We start from the raw sequence: 14,187 nt of genomic DNA on the forward strand, positions 1-14,187 counted from the left end.
AGCGTGTACTTTCATCTCAGGACAGTAAAGCGTGTACTTTCATCTCCCGACAGTCAAGCGTGTACTTTCATCTCCCGACAGTAAAGCGTGTACTTTCATCTCCCGACAGTAAAGCGTGTACTTTCATCTCCCGACAGTAAGGCGTGTACTTTCATCTCACGACAGTAAGGCGTGTACTTTCATCTCACGACAGTTAGGCGTGTACTTTCATCTCCCGACAGTAAAGCGTGTACTTTCATCTCCCGACAGTAAAGCGTGTACTTTCATCTCCCGACAGTAAAGCGTGTACTTCCATCTCCCGACAGTAAAGCGTGTACTTTCATCTCCCGACAGTAAAGCGTGTACTTTCATCGCCCGACAGTAAAGCGTGTACTTTCATCTCCCGACAGTAAAGCGTGTACTTTCATCTCCCGACAGTAAAGCGTGTACTTTCATCTCCCGACAGTAAAGCGTGTACTTTCATCTCACGACAGTAAAGCGTGTACTTTCATCTCCCGACAGTAAAGCGTGTACTTCCATCTCCCGACAGTAAAGCGTGTACTTTCATCTCCCGACAGTAAAGCGTGTACTTTCATCTCACGACAGTAAAGCGTGTACTTTCATCTCACGACAGTAAAGCGTGTACTTTCATCTCCCGACAGTAAAGCGTGTACTTTCATCTCCCGACAGTAAAGCGTGTACTTTCATCTCCCGACAGTAAAGCGTGTACTTTCATCTCCCGACAGTAAAGCGTGTACTTTCATCTCCCGACAGTAAAGCGTGTACTTTCATCTCCCGACAGTAAAGCGTGTACTTTCATCTCCCGACAGTAAAGCGTGTACTTTCATCTCCCGACAGTAAAGCGTGTACTTTCATCTCCCGACAGTAAAGCGTGTACTTTCATCTCCCGACAGTAAAGCGTGTACTTTCATCTCCCGACAGTAAAGCGTGTACTTCCATCTCACGACAGTAAAGCGTGTACTTTCATCTCCCGACAGTAAAGCGTGTACTTTCATCTCCCGACAGTAAAGCGTGTACTTTCATCTCACGACAGTAAAGCGTGTACTTTCATCTCACGACAGTAAAGCGTGTACTTTCATCTCACGACAGTAAAGCGTGTACTTTCATCTCACGACAGTAAAGCGTGTACTTTCATCTCCCGACAGTAAAGCGTGTACTTTCATCTCACGACAGTAAAGCGTGTACTTTCATCTCCTGACAGTAAAGCGTGTACTTTCATCTCCTGACAGTAAAGCGTGTACTTTCATCTCCCGACAGTAAAGCGTGTACTTTCATCTCACGATAGTAAAGCGTGTACTTTCATCTCACGACAGTAAAGCGTGTACTTTCATCTCCTGACAGTAAAGCGTGTACTTTCATCTCAGGACAGTAAAGCGTGTACTTTCATCTCACGACAGTAAAGCGTGTACTTTCATCTCCTGACAGTAAAGCGTGTACTTTCATCTCCCGACAGTAAAGCGTGTACTTTCATCTCACGACAGTAAAGCGTGTACTTTCATCTCACGATAGTAAAGCGTGTACTTCCATCTCACGACAGTAAAGCGTGTACTTCCATCTCCCGACAGTAAAGCGTGTACTTTCATCTCCCGACAGTAAAGCGTGTACTTTCATCTCCCGACAGTAAAGCGTGTACTTTCATCTCACGACAGTAAAGCGTGTACTTTCATCTCACGACAGTAAAGCGTGTACTTTCATCTCACGACAGTAAAGCGTGTACTTTCAACTCCCGACAGTAAAGCGTGTACTTTCATCTCACGACAGTAAAGCGTGTACTTTCATCTCCTGACAGTAAAGCGTGTACTTTCATCTCCCGACAGTAAAGCGTGTACTTTCATCTCACGATAGTAAAGCGTGTACTTTCATCTCACGACAGTAAAGCGTGTACTTTCATCTCCTGACAGTAAAGCGTGTACTTTCATCTCCCGACAGTAAAGCGTGTACTTTCATCTCACGACAGTAAAGCGTGTACTTTCATCTCCTGACAGTAAAGCGTGTACTTTCATCTCCCGACAGTAAAGCGTGTACTTTCATCTCCCGACAGTAAAGCGTGTACTTTCATCTCCCGACAGTAAAGCGTGTACTTTCATCTCCCGACAGTAAAGCGTGTACTTTCATCTCCCGACAGTAAAGCGTGTACTTTCATCTCCCGACAGTAAAGCGTGTACTTTCATCTCCCGACAGTAAAGCGTGTACTTTCATCTCCCGACAGTAAAGCGTGTACTTTCATCTCCCGACAGTAAAGCGTGTACTTTCATCTCACGACAGTAAAGCGTGTACTTTCATCTCCCGACAGTAAAGTGTGTACTTTCATCTCACGACAGTAAAGTGTGTACTTTCATCTCACGACAGTAAAGTGTGTACTTTCATCTCACGACAGTAAAGCGTGTACTTTCATCTCCCGACAGTAAAGGGTGTACTTTCATCTCCCGACAGTAAAGAGTGTACTTTCATCTCCCGACAGTAAAGCGTGTACTTTCATCTCCCGACAGTAAAGCGTGTACTTTCATCTCCCGACAGTAAAGCGTGTACTTTCATCTCCCGACAGTAAAGCGTGTACTTTCATCTCCCGACAGTAAAGCGTGTACTTTCATCTCCCGACAGTAAAGCGTGTACTTTCATCTCCCGATAGTAAAGCGTGTACTTTCATCTCCCGACAGTAAAGCGTGTACTTTCATCTCACGACAGTAAAGCGTGTACTTTCATCTCCCGATAGTAAAGCGTGTACTTTCATCTCCCGACAGTAAAGCGTGTACTTTCATCTCCCGACAGTGAAGCGTGTACTTTCATCTCCCGACAGTAAAGCGTGTACTTTCATCTCCCGACAGTAAAGCGTGCTCACCTTGTAACTGTGCTCGTGGTTCTTGAAGCGAGTGTAGTAGTGCATGAAGCGATCCAGCTCCTGGAAACTCTTGTGCTTCTTCTCCGCCTGTCATGGAAGCACAACAGTGAAGGTGTGTGTGACCCCGACAGGTGTGTGTGACCCCGACAGGTGTGTGTGACCCCGACAGGTGTGTGTGTCTGTACCTCCACCGTCATCTCTTTAGACTGTTCCTCCAGCTGCTGGATCACCTCGTACCTGGTGCAGCGATAATAACCTCCGGTGGACGAGCTGTGCTTCTTCCACTCCTCCAGGCAGATCCAGCAGAAGTCGTACTTGCACTGAAGACACAGTATTTATGTGGATCTGACACTTTATGTTTAATGAATTTATATATACATGTATTTTTATACATTCATCATGAGCTCGTTATAGATATTTTGTATTTATATAAACATGTATTTTTATACATTCATCATGAGCTCGTTTTAGATATTTTTAATTTATATATACATGTATTTTTATACATTCATCATGAGCTCGTTATAGATATTTTGATTTTATACATACATGTATTTTTTATACATTTTGTGATATTATAATAATGTAGATATTGTGTATTAAATGTAGTATATGTTATTGTAATAAATGTAGTAGATATTATGTTATAAATGATTAGCTATTGTGTAATAAATGTAGTAGATGTTGTGTAATAAATGTAGATATTATTGTAATAAATGTAGATATTATTGCAATAAATGTAGTAGATATTGTGTAGTAAATGTAGATATTATTGTAATAAATGTAGTAGATATTGTGTAGTAAATGTAGATATTATTGTAATAAATGTAGTAGATATTGTGTAATAAATGTAGATATTATTGTAATAAATGTAGATATTATTGTAATAAATGTAGTAGATATTGTGTACTAAATGTAGATATTATTGTAATAAATGTAGTAGATATTGTGTAATAAATGTAGATATTATTGTAGTAAATGTAGATATTATTGTAATAAATGTAGTAGATATTGTGTAATACATGTAGATATTGTGTAATAAATGTAGTAGATATTGTGTAATAAATGTAGTAGATATTGTGTAATAAATGTAGTAGATATTGTGTAATAAATGTAGTAGATATTGTATAATAAATGTAGATATTATTGTAATAAATGTAGTAGATATTATTGTAATAAATGTAGTAGATATTGTGTAATACATGTAGATATTGTGTAATAAATGTAGTAGATATTGTGTAATACATGTAGATATTGTGTAATAAATGTAGTAGATATTGTGTAATACATGTAGATATTATTGTAATAAATGTAGTAGATATTGTGTAATAAATGTAGATATTATTGTAGTAAATGTAGATATTATTGTAATAAATGTAGTAGATATTGTGTAATACATGTAGATATTGTGTAATAAATGTAGTAGATATTGTGTAATACATGTAGATATTGTGTAATAATGTAGTAGATATTGTGTAATAAATGTAGTAGATATTGTATAATAAATGTAGTCGATATTATTGTTACAAACGTTGTGCATCTACATCTAGTCATAAATGGTGGAGGATATGGTGGTGACCTTGGCACACTGCATGTGGTTGCATCCCTCGTTCTTCTGAATGGGAGACTTGCAGTTGGCACATGGTTTGGAGTTGGTGAGCAGCCACAGACAGTTGGCAGCGTCTTCGTACGCCTCGCCCACACCAGCCACTGTCAACACACACGCCAGCATCACTTCCATCATGTTGCAACACAACACAACACGTCACGCAACAACACACAACCAGAGAAGCTTCTTCGTGCGTGGATCACCGAGTGATAAGAGACGGACTCACACTCTTCTGGCTTCATCTCCGTCACCTTCTGAAGCCAGTTCCTCCACATGTGACAGTCACACGGCTCGTGAGCTTCTCCGAGACACTCCCTGGAACACAGGGATGGAGATGTTACAATATCTTCTTCCTCCACGACCTCACTTCACATCTAGTGTGTCTGGAGTGTCTTCCACACAACTACAAATAGTCCTGTTGGAAATATTATCTATTTATTACAAGTATTTCCATCTTATTTTGACCTTATGGTGATTATCTATATTTTTATAAAAATATTAGTATATGTACATATTGTGTAATAAATGTAGTACATATTGTGTAGTAAATGTATTAGATATTGTGTAGTAAATGTAGTACATATTGTTTAGTAAATGTAGTATATATTGTGTAATAAACGTAGTAGATATTGTGTAATAAACGTAGTAGATATTGTGTAATAAATGTAGTAGATATTGTTTAATAAACGTAGTAGATATTGTGTAATAAACGTAGTAGATATTGTGTAGTAAATGTAGTACATATTGTTTAGTAAATGTAGTATATATTGTTTAGTAAATGTAGTATATATTGTGTAGTAAATGTAGTACATATTGTTTAGTAAATGTAGTATATATTGTGTAATAAACGTAGTAGATATTGTGTAATAAATGTAGTAGATATTGTTTAATAAATGTAGTAGATATTGTGTAATAAATGTAGTAGATATTGTGTAATTAATGTAGATATTGTGTAATTAATGCAGTAGATATTGTGTAATAAATGTAGTAGATATTGCGAAATAAATGTAGTAGATACAGTATTGTGTAATAAATGTAGTAGATATTGTGAAATAAATGTAGTAGATATTGTGAAATAAATGTAGTAGATATTGCGAAATAAATGTAGTAGATATTGCGAAATAAATGTAGTAGATATTGTGTAATAAATGTAGTAGATATTGTGAAATAAATGTAGTAGATATTGTGAAATAAATGTAGTAGATATTGCGAAATAAATGTAGTAGATATTGTGTAATAAATGTAGTAGATATTGTGTAATAAATGTAGTAGATATTGTTTAATAAATGTAGTAGATATTGTGTAATAAATGTAGTAGATATTGCGAAATAAATGTAGTAGATATTGTGTAATAAATGTAGTAGATATTGTGTAATAAATGTAGTAGATATTGTGTAATAAATGTAGTAGATATTGCGAAATAAATGTAGTAGATATTGTGTAATAAATGTAGTAGATATTGTTTAATAAATGTAGTAGATATTGTGTAATAAATGTAGTAGATATTGCGAAATAAATGTAGTAGATATTGTGTAATAAATGTAGTAGATATTGTGTAATAAATGTAGTAGATATTGTGTAATAAATGTAGTAGATATTGCGAAATAAATGTAGTAGATATTGTTTAATAAATGTAGTAGATATTATTGTAGTAAATGTAGTAGATATTGCGTAATAAATGTAGTAGATATTGTGTAATAAATGTAGTAGATATTGTGTAATAAATGTAGTAGATATTGCGAAATAAATGTAGTAGATATTGTTTAATAAATGTAGTAGATATTATTGTAGTAAATGTAGTAGATATTGCGTAATAAATGTAGTAGATATTGTGTAATAAATGTAGTAGATATTATTGTAGTAAATGTAGTAGATATTGTTTAATAAATGTAGTAGATATTATTGTAGTAAATGTAGTAGATATTATTGTAGTAAATGTAGTAGATATTGCGAAATAAATGTAGTAGATATTGTTTAATAAATGTAGTAGATACAATTTTAGTAAATGTAGTAGATATTGTGTAATAAATGTAGTAGATATTGCGAAATAAATGTAGTAGATATTGTTTAATAAATGTAGTAGATATTATTGTAGTAAATGTAGTAGATATTGCTTAATAAATGTAGTAGATATTGTGTAATAAATGTAGTAGATATTATTGTAGTAAATGTAGTAGATATTGTGTAATAAATGTAGTAGATATTATTGTAGTAAATGTAGTAGATATTGTGTAATAAATGTAGTAGATATTGTGTAATAAATGTAGTAGATATTATTGTAGTAAATGTAGTAGATATTGTGTAATAAATGTAGTAGATATTATTGTAGTAAATGTAGTAGATATTGTTTAATAAATGTAGTAGATATTATTGTAGTAAATGTAGTAGATATTATTGTAATAAATGTAGTAGATATTGTTTAATAAATGTAGTAGATATTATTGTAGTAAATGTAGTAGATATTGTGTAATAAATGTAGTAGATATTGTGTAATAAATGTAGTAGATATTATTGTAGTAAATGTAGTAGATATTGTGTAATAAATGTAGTAGATATTGTGTAATAAATGTAGTAGATATTATTGTAGTAAATGTAGTAGATATTGTGTAATAAATGTAGTAGATATTGTGTAATAAATGTAGCAGATATTATTGTAGTAAATGTAGTAGATATTGCGTAATAAATGTAGTAGATATTGTGTAATAAATGTAGTAGATATTATTGTAGTAAATGTAGTAGATATTGCGTAATAAATGTAGTAGATATTGTGTAATAAATGTAGTAGATATTATTGTAGTAAATGTAGTAGATATTTTGTAATAAATGTAGTAGATATTATAGTAATAAATGTAGTAGATATTGTGTAATAAATGTAGTAGATATTGCGAAATAAATGTAGTAGATATTGTTTAATAAATGTAGTAGATATTATTGTAGTAAATGTAGTAGATATTGTGTAATAAATGTAGTTGATATTGTGTAATAAATGTAGTAGATATTATTGTAGTAAATGTAGTAGATATTGTTTAATAAATGTAGTAGATATTATTGTAGTAAATGTAGTAGATATTATTGTAGTAAATGTAGTAGATATTGCGTAATAAATGTAGTAGATATTGTGTAGTAAATGTAGTAGATATTATTGTAGTAAATGTAGTAGATATTATTGTAGTAAATGTAGTAGATATTATTGTAATAAATGTAGTAGATATTGCGAAATAAATGTAGTAGATATTGTTTAATAAATGTAGTAGATACAATTTTAGTAAATGTAGTAGATATTGTGTAATAAATGTAGTAGATATTGCGAAATAAATGTAGTAGATATTGTTTAATAAATGTAGTAGATATTATTGTAGTAAATGTAGTAGATATTGCTTAATAAATGTAGTAGATATTGTGTAATAAATGTAGTAGATATTATTGTAGTAAATGTAGTAGATATTGTGTAATAAATGTAGTAGATATTATTGTAGTAAATGTAGTAGATATTGTGTAATAAATGTAGTAGATATTGTGTAATAAATGTAGTAGATATTATTGTAGTAAATGTAGTAGATATTGTGTAATAAATGTAGTAGATATTATTGTAGTAAATGTAGTAGATATTGTTTAATAAATGTAGTAGATATTATTGTAGTAAATGTAGTAGATATTATTGTAATAAATGTAGTAGATATTGTTTAATAAATGTAGTAGATATTATTGTAGTAAATGTAGTAGATATTGTGTAATAAATGTAGTAGATATTGTGTAATAAATGTAGTAGATATTATTGTAGTAAATGTAGTAGATATTGTGTAATAAATGTAGTAGATATTGTGTAATAAATGTAGTAGATATTATTGTAGTAAATGTAGTAGATATTGTGTAATAAATGTAGTAGATATTGTGTAATAAATGTAGCAGATATTATTGTAGTAAATGTAGTAGATATTGCGTAATAAATGTAGTAGATATTGTGTAATAAATGTAGTAGATATTATTGTAGTAAATGTAGTAGATATTGCGTAATAAATGTAGTAGATATTGTGTAATAAATGTAGTAGATATTATTGTAGTAAATGTAGTAGATATTTTGTAATAAATGTAGTAGATATTATAGTAATAAATGTAGTAGATATTGTGTAATAAATGTAGTAGATATTGCGAAATAAATGTAGTAGATATTGTTTAATAAATGTAGTAGATATTATTGTAGTAAATGTAGTAGATATTGTGTAATAAATGTAGTTGATATTGTGTAATAAATGTAGTAGATATTATTGTAGTAAATGTAGTAGATATTGTTTAATAAATGTAGTAGATATTATTGTAGTAAATGTAGTAGATATTATTGTAGTAAATGTAGTAGATATTGCGTAATAAATGTAGTAGATATTGTGTAGTAAATGTAGTAGATATTATTGTAGTAAATGTAGTAGATATTATTGTAGTAAATGTAGTAGATATTATTGTAATAAATGTAGTAGATATTGTGTAATAACTGTAGTAGATATTATTGTAGTAAATGTAGTAGATATTATTGTAGTAAATGTAGTAGATATTATTGTAGTAAATGTAGTAGATATTGTTTAATAAATGTAGTAGATATTATTGTAGTAAATGTAGTAGATATTATTGTAGTAAATGTAGTAGATATTGCGAAATAAATGTAGTAGATATTGTTTAATAAATGTAGTAGATATTATTGTAGTAAATGTAGTAGATATTGCGTAATAAATGTAGTAGATATTGTGTAATAAATGTAGTAGATATTATTGTAGTAAATGTAGTAGATATTGTTTAATAAATGTAGTAGATATTATTGTAGTAAATGTAGTAGATATTATTGTAGTAAATGTAGTAGATATTATTGTAGTAAATGTAGTAGATATTGCGAAATAAATGTAGTAGATATTGTTTAATAAATGTAGTAGATAAAATTTTAGTAAATGTAGTAGATATTGTGTAATAAATGTAGTAGATATTGCGAAATAAATGTAGTAGATATTGTTTAATAAATGTAGTAGATATTATTGTAGTAAATGTAGTAGATATTGCTTAATAAATGTAGTAGATATTGTGTAATAAATGTAGTAGATATTATTGTAGTAAATGTAGTAGATATTGTGTAATAAATGTAGTAGATATTATTGTAGTAAATGTAGTAGATATTGTGTATTAAATGTAGTAGATATTGTGTAATAAATGTAGTAGATATTATTGTAGTAAATGTAGTAGATATTGTGTAATAAATGTAGTAGATATTATTGTAGTAAATGTAGTAGATATTGTTTAATAAATGTAGTAGATATTATTGTAGTAAATGTAGTAGATATTATTGTAATAAATGTAGTAGATATTGTTTAATAAATGTAGTAGATATTATTGTAGTAAATGTAGTAGATATTGTGTAATAAATGTAGTAGATATTGTGTAATAAATGTAGTAGATATTATTGTAGTAAATGTAGTAGATATTGTGTAATAAATGTAGTAGATATTGTGTAATAAATGTAGTAGATATTATTGTAGTAAATGTAGTAGATATTGTGTAATAAATGTAGTAGATATTGTGTAATAAATGTAGCAGATATTATTGTAGTAAATGTAGTAGATATTGCGTAATAAATGTAGTAGATATTGTGTAATAAATGTAGTAGATATTATTGTAGTAAATGTAGTAGATATTGCGTAATAAATGTAGTAGATATTGTGTAATAAATGTAGTAGATATTATTGTAGTAAATGTAGTAGATATTTTGTAATAAATGTAGTAGATATTATAGTAATAAATGTAGTAGATATTGTGTAATAAATGTAGTAGATATTGCGAAATAAATGTAGTAGATATTGTTTAATAAATGTAGTAGATATTATTGTAGTAAATGTAGTAGATATTGTGTAATAAATGTAGTTGATATTGTGTAATAAATGTAGTAGATATTATTGTAGTAAATGTAGTAGATATTGTTTAATAAATGTAGTAGATATTATTGTAGTAAATGTAGTAGATATTATTGTAGTAAATGTAGTAGATATTGCGTAATAAATGTAGTAGATATTGTGTAGTAAATGTAGTAGATATTATTGTAGTAAATGTAGTAGATATTATTGTAGTAAATGTAGTAGATATTATTGTAATAAATGTAGTAGATATTGTGTAATAACTGTAGTAGATATTATTGTAGTAAATGTAGTAGATATTATTGTAGTAAATGTAGTAGATATTATTGTAGTAAATGTAGTAGATATTGTTTAATAAATGTAGTAGATATTATTGTAGTAAATGTAGTAGATATTATTGTAGTAAATGTAGTAGATATTGCGAAATAAATGTAGTAGATATTGTTTAATAAATGTAGTAGATATTATTGTAGTAAATGTAGTAGATATTGCGTAATAAATGTAGTAGATATTGTGTAATAAATGTAGTAGATATTATTGTAGTAAATGTAGTAGATATTGTTTAATAAATGTAGTAGATATTATTGTAGTAAATGTAGTAGATATTATTGTAGTAAATGTAGTAGATATTGCGAAATAAATGTAGTAGATATTGTTTAATAAATGTAGTAGATAAAATTTTAGTAAATGTAGTAGATATTGTGTAATAAATGTAGTAGATATTGCGAAATAAATGTAGTAGATATTGTTTAATAAATGTAGTAGATATTATTGTAGTAAATGTAGTAGATATTGCTTAATAAATGTAGTAGATATTGTGTAATAAATGTAGTAGATATTATTGTAGTAAATGTAGTAGATATTGTGTAATAAATGTAGTAGATATTATTGTAGTAAATGTAGTAGATATTGTGTAATAAATGTAGTAGATATTGTGTAATAAATGTAGTAGATATTATTGTAGTAAATGTAGTAGATATTGTGTAATAAATGTAGTAGATATTATTGTAGTAAATGTAGTAGATATTGTTTAATAAATGTAGTAGATATTATTGTAGTAAATGTAGTAGATATTATTGTAATAAATGTAGTAGATATTGTTTAATAAATGTAGTAGATATTATTGTAGTAAATGTAGTAGATATTGTGTAATAAATGTAGTAGATATTGTGTAATAAATGTAGTAGATATTATTGTAGTAAATGTAGTAGATATTGTGTAATAAATGTAGTAGATATTGTGTAATAAATGTAGTAGATATTATTGTAGTAAATGTAGTAGATATTGTGTAATAAATGTAGTAGATATTGTGTAATAAATGTAGCAGATATTATTGTAGTAAATGTAGTAGATATTGCGTAATAAATGTAGTAGATATTGTGTAATAAATGTAGTAGATATTATTGTAGTAAATGTAGTAGATATTGCGTAATAAATGTAGTAGATATTGTGTAATAAATGTAGTAGATATTATTGTAGTAAATGTAGTAGATATTTTGTAATAAATGTAGTAGATATTATAGTAATAAATGTAGTAGATATTGTGTAATAAATGTAGTAGATATTGCGAAATAAATGTAGTAGATATTGTTTAATAAATGTAGTAGATATTATTGTAGTAAATGTAGTAGATATTGTGTAATAAATGTAGTTGATATTGTGTAATAAATGTAGTAGATATTATTGTAGTAAATGTAGTAGATATTGTTTAATAAATGTAGTAGATATTATTGTAGTAAATGTAGTAGATATTATTGTAGTAAATGTAGTAGATATTGCGTAATAAATGTAGTAGATATTGTGTAGTAAATGTAGTAAATATTATTGTAGTAAATGTAGTAGATATTATTGTAGTAAATGTAGTAGATATTATTGTAATAAATGTAGTAGATATTGTGTAATAACTGTAGTAGATATTATTGTAGTAAATGTAGTAGATATTATTGTAGTAAATGTAGTAGATATTATTGTAGTAAATGTAGTAGATATTGTTTAATAAATGTAGTAGATATTATTGTAGTAAATGTAGTAGATATTATTGTAGTAAATGTAGTAGATATTGCGTAATAAATGTAGTAGATATTGTGTAATAAATGTAGTAGATATTATTGTAGTAAATGTAGTAGATATTGCGTAATAAATGTAGTAGATATTGTGTAATAAATGTAGTAGATGTTATTGTAGTAAATGTAGTAGATATTTTGTAATAAATGTAGTAGATATTATAGTAATAAATGTAGTAGATATTGTGTAATAAATGTAGTAGATATTGCGAAATAAATGTAGTAGATATTGTTTAATAAATGTAGTAGATATTCTGTAATAAATGTAGTAGATATTTTCCTGTAGATATTTTCTTGTAAATGTTTTGCAATTAATTTTGTAATAAATTCTGTTCATATATTTATGTACATTATGTTGATATTTTATTATTTATTTTGTTGTTGTTTTTGTTACACATTTTGTAAATATTTTTGATATATTGTGTTGGTATTCTTCGATTTATAATATAATATATAATATTGCTAATAAATTCTGCGAATATTTTGATAACAATATAGTTTTGTACAAATGTTGTACAAATGTTTTAATTGAAAATGAATAAAGATGAATAAAACATATGTAATAAAAACATTTATATCATCAGATAACATTTGAAGCTCATATATATATATATGAAGGTGATGAAAATAATAATGACACTTGAGTTAAAGTGAGTCTGAAGCAGCAGCAGATGTTACCAGCAGAAGAGGTGCCCTCGCCCACAGTCCACGGCTGGCGAGGGCAGCAGAGGGAAGCTGTGAGGGTCGTTGTCTCCTGGTCCAGGTCGCGTGAGTCGAACCGCTCGCTCGCAACGAGCCGCCGGACACCAGCGGATGGCAGGATTGTTCTCTACGAACGCCTGGAGGAAGAGAAGATCGTTTTACCATCTTCTCTGTTCCTCTCACATCAGTGTGGTTTATTAACATGGAAGGATCTACGCAATATAATTATAGCTTCACTCCTCCTCCAGCTGTGATCACGCTTTGTTTATACAACAAGTCCCTTGGCGGTGGAGACTTCTGGATTGATGACGTGCGGTGACAAACGTCCATGTTTGACCAATCACAGCAGAGCGGGTGTGGTTATGGTCAACAAGATTTAATCTCCAGAAAACATAGTGTTTTTAGCGGGCGGAGCTTAAGATGATTTTCTAATGAAATATTTTAATGAAAAGAGAGTTTTGTACAAACACACACTGATGATACAATAGAGTCACACATCACAACACACACACACTGATGATACAATAGAGTCACACATCACAACAACACACACACACTGATGATACAATAGAGTCACACATCACAACAACACACACACACTGATGATACAATAGAGTCACACATCACAACAACACACACACACTGATGATACAATAGAGTCACACATCACAACAACACACACACACACTGATGATACAATAGAGTCACACATCACAACAACACAACACACACATACTGATGATACAATAGAGTCACACATCACAACAACACACACTGATGATACAATAGAGTCACACATCACAACAACACACACACACACTGATGATACAATAGAGTCACACATCACAACAATACATACACAATGATTATACAATAGAGTCACACATCACAACAACACACACACACACACTGATGATACAATAGAGTCACACATCACACACACTGATGATACAATAGAGTCACACATCACAACAACACACACACACTGATGATACAATAGAGTCACACATCACAACAACACACACACACTGATGATACAATAAAGTCACACATCACAACAACACACACACTGATGATACAATAGAG

The 14,187-nt window shown here is 29.6% G+C and overlaps 1 protein-coding gene across 2 annotated transcripts in view; it reads right to left on the reverse strand.

Moving 5' to 3' along the window:
* The window catches only part of LOC148083076 (ankyrin repeat and IBR domain-containing protein 1-like), a 56,632-nt gene that overhangs the window by 14,655 nt on the left and 27,790 nt on the right, over positions 1–14,187 (reverse strand). For both annotated transcript variants that reach the window (XR_015710720.1, XM_087786214.1), the window contains exons 10-14: positions 13,078–13,238; positions 4,675–4,763; positions 4,419–4,549; positions 3,025–3,159; positions 2,840–2,926 (exon numbers count right to left, since the gene is read on the reverse strand). Coding sequence is in view for 1 of the 2 variants with exons in the window: in XM_087786214.1 (XP_087642340.1) it covers positions 2,840–2,926; positions 3,025–3,159; positions 4,419–4,549; positions 4,675–4,763; positions 13,078–13,238 (603 nt within the window). In the remaining variant the exon portion in view is untranslated. The remainder of the gene's footprint in view (positions 1–2,839; positions 2,927–3,024; positions 3,160–4,418; positions 4,550–4,674; positions 4,764–13,077; positions 13,239–14,187) is intronic.

This window comes from Callionymus lyra, chromosome 3, assembly GCF_982586985.1.
Source record: "Callionymus lyra chromosome 3, fCalLyr1.hap1.1, whole genome shotgun sequence".
Classification (NCBI taxonomy): Eukaryota; Metazoa; Chordata; class Actinopteri; order Syngnathiformes; family Callionymidae; genus Callionymus; species Callionymus lyra.